At 36.0% G+C, this 9,070-nt stretch overlaps 3 protein-coding genes across 3 annotated transcripts; 2 read left to right on the top strand and 1 right to left on the bottom strand.

The window, feature by feature from the left end:
* Nucleotides 1–117: 117 nt before the first annotated feature.
* LOC108965428 (ribosome biogenesis regulatory protein homolog) lies at nucleotides 118–1,519 on the bottom strand. The gene is made up of 4 exons (XM_018927842.1): nucleotides 1,271–1,519; nucleotides 965–1,217; nucleotides 400–893; nucleotides 118–333 (listed from the first exon to the last, which is right to left on the bottom strand). Exons 1-4 carry the CDS (start codon nucleotides 1,417–1,419, stop codon nucleotides 189–191), a joined length of 1,041 nt encoding a protein of 346 aa, XP_018783387.1. The 5' UTR covers nucleotides 1,420–1,519; the 3' UTR covers nucleotides 118–188.
* Nucleotides 1,520–1,776: 257 nt separating this feature from the next.
* Nucleotides 1,777–3,581, top strand: LOC108978591 (protein-cysteine N-palmitoyltransferase Rasp). Its single transcript, XM_018948962.1, has one exon. The coding sequence runs from the start codon at nucleotides 2,037–2,039 to the stop codon at nucleotides 3,543–3,545; it is 1,509 nt and encodes a 502-aa protein (XP_018804507.1). The 5' UTR covers nucleotides 1,777–2,036; the 3' UTR covers nucleotides 3,546–3,581.
* Nucleotides 3,582–4,116: 535 nt separating this feature from the next.
* LOC108978578 (E3 ubiquitin-protein ligase parkin) lies at nucleotides 4,117–6,179 on the top strand. Its single transcript, XM_018948936.1, has 6 exons — nucleotides 4,117–4,498; nucleotides 4,556–4,790; nucleotides 4,843–5,188; nucleotides 5,250–5,586; nucleotides 5,654–5,761; nucleotides 5,828–6,179. Exons 1-6 carry the CDS (start codon nucleotides 4,241–4,243, stop codon nucleotides 6,032–6,034), a joined length of 1,491 nt encoding a protein of 496 aa, XP_018804481.1. The 5' UTR covers nucleotides 4,117–4,240; the 3' UTR covers nucleotides 6,035–6,179.
* Nucleotides 6,180–9,070: the final 2,891 nt, after the last annotated feature.

Genomic DNA, 9,070 nt, shown 5'->3' with positions numbered 1-9,070 from the left:
AAATTGTTTTAGTTGTAACAGAGGATATAAAATATTTAATAGTCTCCCTGTCTGTTAATATCATGTTAATAAATTTAAAATCCAACATTTCAATTGTATATTTTCATTCAAATTGTCAAAATGCTTGAAATTTATTATTTTTCATTAAACTATATATGTATATCTACTTAAATATATGTACAAAATATTTATCGCCTCTTCCTGCCTACAGCTATTTTCTTCCCAGGTGCACGCTGGCCACGTCCACCTTTTGGCTTCTTACCGCCCTTACCGCTCTTGCCACCTTTTCCTTTTTTCCCCTTTTTACCTTTCTCAGCAGGGTTGCTCTCTCTCCTGTAACACAATTTAAAAATTTTATAAAAACAATGCTAATATATTAAATATTAACAAATCACTTACTGTAGCTTGTCCTCGTTCTTTTGAATAGATATCGCTTTCTCAATATCATATTTTGGTTTCTTGTTTAATACACTCTTTATTAAATCAAGGTTAACCTCTTTCTCGGGCTGGGCGCTGATATGTGACGCTTTGCGCTTGGCACCTGGTATCAGTTCTTTTACACCAATACCACGAGCTTGTTTTTCCTTGGGTAATTTATCTTGGAATTTCCCCACAGATGCTGTGGAGGATTTAGCAACAGTTACTGCAGTGAGCAACTGTCCAGATGAAGCGACTTCTGGCCCGAAGTACCCACCTCGTGGTACCTCGACTTTTTTCGCCCGAACAATATTTTTCATGCGCTGTATTTCATTCTTTGCAACCTTTTCATTACGCAAATCAATTTTCTTCTGGAACATATCTTCATTTGGATCGACATTTTTAGGCACTTCCAATACCCATTCCTTTTCTTTTTCAGCATCCGCTCGTTTGAAACCATATGTAGGTACCCATTTCTGTACGTTATCAATAAAATATATAATTACTTCTTATATACTAACTAATTATATATTATCTGGGAACTTACATCGAGTGTGGTATCGTACACTTTTTTATCCTTCTTCTTCTTCTTGATGCCCTTTTCTTTCGCGAATTTCTCCCATTTAGTAAGAGGTTTCGGGCCGGGTACTTTTCGCAGTCGCGGCAAAACAGTAGTTGGTTCCGGTAACTTCGCCACAATACATTCGTCTATACGCTCTGTAGGTAGCTCCCAAATCGAATTAATCAGCAACTGAGTGTTATCACGCGTAAGATCAAGCAAATATTGTTCTCGATTATTTCTAAAAAATATTAAATATATCATCTGCTTTTATTTTAGTTAGAAAATTCATACTTCAGTTGACTGTCTTCCAAATCGTTTGGGTCAGTGCACAGCAAAGAACCGACATCCAATCGTACTTCCAAATGTTTATCTACGGTGATTGGTTTGTATTTTTCTAAATCACGTTGCTGTTTTTCTAACACTTCCTTTACTATATCCATATTTGATATATTTTATAGATAATTTATTTAAAATAGTACAATTTTTTTAAATTTGCAAACACAAATCGGTTCCCAAAAAACTCAAAATTTGATTGCACGTGTATCACCACGGTTGCATTGCACATATAAACAATAAAAAGTGTTGGAAAGCATTGATTGATGTTTTATTCTTAATAACCATAAAGTCAGCAAACTCACCTCAGTGCCCATTGGCAATATTGGCACAATTCTTACAAGTTCTAATATGATTATTGTGTTGTGATAACATCTTCTGTATTAAGTGAGGTTTTTTAAGGAGACTACTTTATAAATTTAAATACTATTTTAACACAAACATGCGTACTGAAAGTGCAAATAGAAAAGGCGGAGATATTTCTAGGCCAACGCTGCATAATTCACTGGTTTGCAATATCTTCGCTGTCGAGTGGAGACGTCTCATTATATGTGATGGAATAGTTGATGGAACACCTGATGACTGCACAGGGACCGGTATTCACATGTGTAAAATATATGCTGTTGAGCTTGCAATTGAATTATATATCGAAAGCAATGTAAACAAATAATCCGAGTGCACAAGTACAAACAGTATTATATATTTTAAGAATAAAACTAAAATAATGGCGCACGAGTCAAAGGAAAAAGTGTCGAAAATGCAGGGATATCACTTCTACAAACGCGAATTGTGCCTATATTTTGGAGTATATTTTGCGTACCTCATATACGGACTATGGATTCTGATTGACTTACGTGAAATATTACAAAAACGCTCAGGATATACACGTGATCCCTTCAACTATGAGTTGGACATATTCAATAATTATGTCCGATCGAACTGGTATTGGTACCTCACACATGCCGTAATTGCAACCGGCTCAAGGTTTCTTGTTAATCCGAACAATATCGGGCTTGCGTTTGCATGTGTATCAATACTATCTTTGTTGAACACGCTTCCATTCATGATGAACATATTTCTTGGCACAATGCTTGTAATTTTTTATTTAGTGTCATATATTGGCAATAGAAAATTGATATGGTTCGCAACAGCCTTGTGGGTAGCAGTACTTAATATTTTAGCATTTAATATCGGCAACTTTTCAGACGAACAAGATATTTTTTATATATTTAGTGTAATATTATTTTGGACTTTGCTACGTTGTTGTAGTTTTGCACACTTTTGGGCCGATTCAAAATTAAATAAGCAAGACCTTTTAGAATTGTCTACGGTGACACACTATCTAGGATATACATTATATTTTCCGACGCTTGTAAATGGTCCATTTTTGGACTATAAACGTTATATTGTGATATTAAAAAAGAAGGACGCACATACATTATTTAATGAAGTAAACTATTTTACAATTGAAATAGTGCGAATTTTGTTATGGTGGCTTGTTTTAGAGCTTGGAATGCGTTACTTGTTTGTACATTATATGGCTGTAGAAATAGACAAGGCTAAACTTGTGAGGTCACCTTTCGGACTGCATGCAATTGGATATTTCTTAGGTTTGTTCTTTTTCATGACGTATCTTGTAAAATATGGCTTAGGAATTGCTTTTTCACGTTACGATGGGATGCATCCTCCAAGTAAACCTCAATGTATTGGTCATGTTCATTATTATTCGAATATGTGGAAACATTTTGATCAAGGACTTTATGAATTTTTATTTGATTACATTTACCACCCATTAGTTAATGCAAATTATTCTAAATTCGTGTCGACGGTGCTTACCTTTACATTTGTTTTCATGTGGCATGGTTGTCAGACTGATATCCTTATATGGACAGTTATGAATTTCTGGTGTCTAATATTGGAGAAGTTATTGAAGCATGCTATGCGTTCAACATTTTACAAAAGTTGGATCGAACAAAATTTGGGTCAACAAATGTCACAACGTTTTCAAGCAATTGTTTTTAGCCAACTTTTCATAGTGGCTGCTTTTGCGAACGTTTTCTTTATAGGTAGTCGCGAAATGGGCGTATTTTTAATAATGAACGCATACGGCAATGGTTTTGCGAATTATCTTGCATTATCATTTTGCTGCTACTGTTTCTTTCAATGCTCTGAATTAATATCTATGAAACTTTGGAAAGAAGATGAAAAAAAAAAACTAAAACAATATAACTAATTAGTAAAAATGTAGCTTAATTAATGATATAATTAAAAAAATGTAAACACTTATTTTAAGCTAATAAATTTGAATTAAATCAAAACATTATTTTTGCTTTTAAATAATCGAAATCGAATGTACTTTCAATTTGTTGGCTTGTAACTGAGCGTATGTGCTTAGTTAAAGTTGAACAAGAAAAAACGTTAATTTGGCTGAACGAAAGCTGATGTATTTTTTATAGCATGAAGGTTGTAAAAAGATCTTCATCTCGCTTTCTAATGGTCAGTTTGATTGGAAGCCGTAAGCTATAGTGGTCAGATCTGCACAAAATGTTCAGAGATTGTAGCGATGCTTTGAATAATAAATCTTGTGAAATTTCATGAAGACACCTTGCCAAATAATTTTTCCATTCGAGGACCCGAGTTTGATTTGTCATATCTTATGACAGCTATATGTTATAGTGTTCCAATCTGACCAATTTCTTTGAAGAATGTATTTATTAATTATAACCTATGCCAAATAACAGTAATCACTGATGTACATAAGTTTAAAATTATGTACCTATACAGACACTCTGTATATAAAGTCAGCTGAGTTTTCAGCTGTGAGCAAATTTGACAATCATTTGATAATATTTTTTTTTTTGCAAAAATCTATGCTGAAGTGCGATTCTCAAATTAGACAACTATCAAAATTAACTCGATGAAGTTGAAATGAGTTTTCTAATTCAACTCATACAAAGTTTTATACAAAAGATGCTTGCGCTTTTATCGTTTGGGCAGAAAACCATTACAAACAGTTTAAGTATTTATATTAAAACCAACACTGGTAGAACGTTATCTGTGAATTTAGAACCACAATGGGATATAAAAAATGTTAAGGAGATCGTTGCACCGCAATTAGGTTTGCAACCCGAAGAAGTGAAAATCATCTTCGCTGGTAAAGAATTGAGTGATGCAACAACCATACAGGTAAGTACACTGGAACCATACAATCCCATTTTAAAATATTGGCCTAGTTATTTTCAGGAATGTGATTTGGGCCAACAAAGTATATTACACGCGATACGGAGTCGTCCTCAACCGCAACGACAACGGTTACAATCCACAGTACTGGAGGAAGAACCGCAAGATATTATGAACATATCTACTTCTACTGGTAGAGCAACACCTTCCCCGCCAGAAGAACCATCTAAACCATTATGCGAAACATTAGTAGATTTACAACTGCTGAGCGAAGAACGTATAAATATTACTGAAGAAGGTAAATAAATAAATAGAATCGATATGTAAACCTATATAATCATAAATTGCAGATCGGCAACGTACAAAGGCTCACTTTTTTGTGCATTGTGCCCAATGTAATAAGCTTTGTAAGGGTAAATTGCGTGTTCGCTGTTCGCTTTGTAAAGGAGGCGCATTTACGGTGCATCGTGATCCAGAATGTTGGGACGACGTGTTGAAACCTCGACGCATAACTGGTCATTGTGAAAGCCAAGAAATTGCGTGCTTTGATAACGAAACGGGAGATCCGCCATATACCGAATTTTATTTTAAATGTGGTGAACATATCTCAGGTGGAGAGAAAGATTTCGCTGCTCCTTTAAACTTAATTAAAATTAATATTAAAGACGTACCTTGTTTAGCATGTACGGAAGTTAGGTATGTATTTAAATATATTTATGCGTTGTTATATAAGTTGTGAATAAGGTCGTATATTTAGTGAAACTGTTCTTGTCTTCCCCTGTGAATCGAAACATGTTACCTGCCTAGAGTGTTTTGAGCAATATTGTCGTTCACGACTGTCCGAGCGGCAATTTATGCCACATCCCGATATTGGGTATACGTTACCATGTCCAGCGGGTTGTGAAAACTCTTTCATAGAGGAGATTCATCATTTTAAGCTTTTGTCGAGAGAAGAATATGCCAGATATCAGCGTTTTGCAACGGAAGAATATGTATTGCAGGCTGGCGGTGTATTGTGTCCGCAACCTGGCTGTGGCATGGGGTTATTAGTGGAACCAGAATGTAAGAAAGTAACCTGCCAGAATGGGTGTGGCGTAAGTTGACTTATTGAATTATCAAACGATTTTAATTCGTTAATTTCGTTAATTTATTTACATTAAGTACGTCTTCTGTCGCAATTGTTTGCAAGGGTATCATTTAGGAGACTGCTTGCCAGAAGGTACAAGCACCAACGCCAGCGGATCTTGTGAATACTCTGTCGATCCAAATGTATGTATGAATTGCAAATAAAACAGTTAATTTTATGTACTATGACATTTTAATTTGTTTTTATAGCGTGCAGCTGAGGCTCGTTGGGACGAAGCAAGCAAAGTGACGATAAAAGTCATGACTAAGCCATGTCCAAAATGTCGCACGCCGACTGAACGAGATGGCGGTTGTATGCATATGGTATGCACGCGTGCCGGCTGTGGTTTCGAATGGTGCTGGATTTGCCAAACAGAATGGACTAGAGACTGTATGGGTGCACATTGGTTCGGTTAATATTGTTCAAGTGTCCACGGCCATTTATCACTATATTACACGCTATATTATTATGCCACGAAACAACTTGTACGTAGTAATATTTTTGTAAATTTTGTCTTCGTGCTCTTTTACAATTTTACAAACGGACGGATGTACATATATTTAGTTTTCATTGCTTCATTTATTAAAAGCAAAATAATTAATAGGCAATAAAGTTAAAGTTACTAACAATTATTAATCTTTATTTTAGGCATTCGGAGGCTGGGAGAAATATTTATCCAATTTTACCAAATTTTAACACAAAGGCACACTTGTTGAGGAACAGTTCCCTTTAATTTCAATAATATATTTTAAATTTTTCCCTTTTTCCTTTTTTTATTTTATTTATTTTATCAGCTACATCTGTCAATGTGTATGTATACATATGTATATATGTACAAGTATATTAGAAAAGATCTACGGCAGTGTTGAATTATTTGTATACCAGTGCGTATAAGTAATGTTTACACTTTGTATAGTCCTATCCCGAGGAATAATTGAAGAATATTAGTAGTTGTGTTTGAGCTGTTTTGAATTTTAATACCCAAAACTGGAACACGTGAGCTGGGATATGATTTATTGCAGAATACTGATCTAACATATTTACAATAGATTAGATTTGATTAACCCTACCTGTTGTTGTTGTTGTAGTGGCCGAAAACATTCCTGAAGAAAGATTTCTGAGGAATCTTACCGATTTGACAGTCCTTGGCTGGCTAAAAATCCGGGTCTTTTGCGATTACTTAGACCGGATGTCGTGGGAACGTCCCTACGAACTGTAGTCTACAGTATGTACATATCTTTATTTTATCCAGTTGCATTAAGGAAGTTAAATAGCTCAACTAAGTGTGACAACTTCTCTGGGTGGTAGCATCGTTCCGTTAGCCTGACTCCTCCTTCTTGCGAATGCGTGTGATTAAAGGGGTTATATTCTCTGGTGTCACTGCCACAAGGTCACAGGACCGACAGTGATCTGTTTAGTAGATTCCAAATATGTGCAAATTACACTTACTAATCCTTTCCTCTTTCCAGAGCTCTTCTTCAATTTTACGCGGACTCACTGCGAAGAAAGGCTCCGCTGCTAGCGGCTTCGTTACAGAAGCTTCTTTAGCTAAATAGTCGACCAACTAGTTACCTTTATAGTCAGGGATCTCTTGGACACCCTTTCGCCTTTAAATTTATCTCTCCTAAAACCTTAACCTCACTTTGTTCAAGTATGGAAAGGCCTGTCTTGTATTTCCACGGGTTTGATCGTTTCAAATTGCAAGCATTAAATTGTTTGGTTACACCCGAACTTAGACCTTCCATACTTATTCAATACATATGTATGTACTGCAAAAATGAACGGTAAGCTCTCTCTTTGGTATTTTTTTGTTGCATCATTGATTTAAAAATTTCCAACCCCCATAAAAAGCTGTTTGCTCTCTGTTTTGGTTTACATTTTCTTTTGCTTATCTTCGTCTTTACATGCCTCTTCCGCGTATTGTTATTGTGGCCAATTGTAACGTACAATGTTACGAAAAATGGTGGTGAGCATATACAATAATGAAATTAGCACGTTTTTCCTCCTAAGTGTTTTCCCTTAAAAGTTAGCGCTTTTCGCTCTCTTAACGCGTGCAATCTCTTTTATTCTTATAGCCTCATATCTTTTATTTACAGATGTATGTATGTATGCATGTATATATCGGGTGCGTAAAGTCCGGTGTTGTCATCCAGCCTCCAACCCGTTGGCTTGTTTATATTTGAGCGTTTGCAAATCGTTAGCCGTTCGTGGCCATCATCGGTGGCTTCGCTCCGAACATGCGAAACACACAATCCGGGTCAGAATGTTGGTGCAAGTTTTTTGCACGGTCGGCTACATAGCACAGTGGGTTATTTCATGCATGAGGCCGTCACTAAAAAAACTCAAAATAAATAAAACGAAAATGTAAAGTTACATTAATCAGAATCCACCGCTTTTTCAACCCATAGATAAGGCCAATAACCTCCTCGATTTATTGTGATATCGCTATATGTGACCTGGTCTACGGAAAGGGGGCTTAGGTTTCAAAAAATCTTAATTGATTCGGATGGAAGATGAGATGCTTTTTCACGTGATAGAATTCATAAAATCATAAACAAGTTTTCGCACGTTAGCTACCTTTTCGTAGACCAGGTCACATACATATATGAAATTTACTTTATTTAGGTATAGACTGGATATTCAAATCATGAAATATTAATATAAAGAAAAGTATAGGTTGACTTTTGAATAATTTTCGAAATCCTATAGAATTGAACTTAAATTCGATCTCCAATAATGCCTTCCCTTCGAGAGAAGACTGATAAAGGGACGCAGGGATAAAAATCTATACGAATGGATCCAAAGTAGATAATCATCGAGTGGGTGCTGTAGTTTTTTCAGCAAAATTAAGCACAAAAATCTTTCAAACGGAGATGACAGTAGTTAACATAAAGTAAACCTTCTTGCTCTGACAAAGAGTGTGCTATTAATTTATATATATAAATCACTAAAGTCTCATAGGGTTTCGTCAAAGGTAGTGAAAGAATGAATTGATATGTGGTACCCACTTCTAAATTAAGGATAAACCAGTAATGGGTTCCAGGACACAGCGATATTCCTGGCAACTGTGAAGTAGATGAACTACCAGAGTGGGCATCACCCCCCCACTAAGACTCCAGAAAAGCAATAATTTGATTGCTTCCAATTCTTCTTCTTATTCCATATTGGCGTAGACATCGTTTACGCGGTTATAGCGCGCCAGTCGTTCTTTCTTTTCACAGTTTGGCGCCAATTGACCAAATGTAGCCAGGTTCTTCTCCACCTGGTCTTCCCAACGGAGTGCAAGTCTTCCTCTGTTTTTCTCCGCAAGTACTGCATCGAATAATTTCAGAGCTGGAGTGAAAACTCGTAACGTCAACTCATCAGATGTTGTCATCGAACATGCCCCTGCACCATATAGCAGGACGGGAATAATAAGTGACTTCTAGAGTCTGGTCTTTGTTCCTCGACAG

This window comes from Bactrocera latifrons, unplaced genomic scaffold (genome assembly GCF_001853355.1).
Source record: "Bactrocera latifrons isolate USDA-ARS-PBARC rearing strain unplaced genomic scaffold, ASM185335v1 scaffold_1, whole genome shotgun sequence".
Taxonomy (NCBI): domain Eukaryota; kingdom Metazoa; phylum Arthropoda; class Insecta; order Diptera; family Tephritidae; genus Bactrocera; species Bactrocera latifrons.
Note: the sequence above shows the minus strand (reverse complement) of the source record. Positions and strands in the feature narration are given on the sequence as shown.

Bases quoted from the DNA above. Each gene is read 5' to 3' on its own strand.
- LOC108978591 (XM_018948962.1), top strand. From the start codon at position 2,037: ATGGCGCACGAGTCAAAGGAAAAAGTGTCGAAAATGCAGGGATATCAC.
- LOC108978578 (XM_018948936.1), top strand. From the start codon at position 4,241: ATGAGTTTTCTAATTCAACTCATACAAAGTTTTATACAAAAGATGCTT. The intron at 4,499-4,555 runs GTAAGTACACTG...AGTTATTTTCAG, and splicing joins GTGATGCAACAACCATACAG to GAATGTGATTTGGGCCAACA. The intron at 5,587-5,653 runs GTAAGTTGACTT...ATTTACATTAAG, and splicing joins CCTGCCAGAATGGGTGTGGC to TACGTCTTCTGTCGCAATTG.
- LOC108965428 (XM_018927842.1), bottom strand. From the start codon at position 1,419: ATGGATATAGTAAAGGAAGTGTTAGAAAAACAGCAACGTGATTTAGAA. The intron at 1,218-1,270 runs GTATGAATTTTC...AATATTTTTTAG, and splicing joins TTGGAAGACAGTCAACTGAA to AAATAATCGAGAACAATATT. The intron at 334-399 runs GTAAGTGATTTG...ATTGTGTTACAG, and splicing joins AAGAACGAGGACAAGCTACA to GAGAGAGAGCAACCCTGCTG.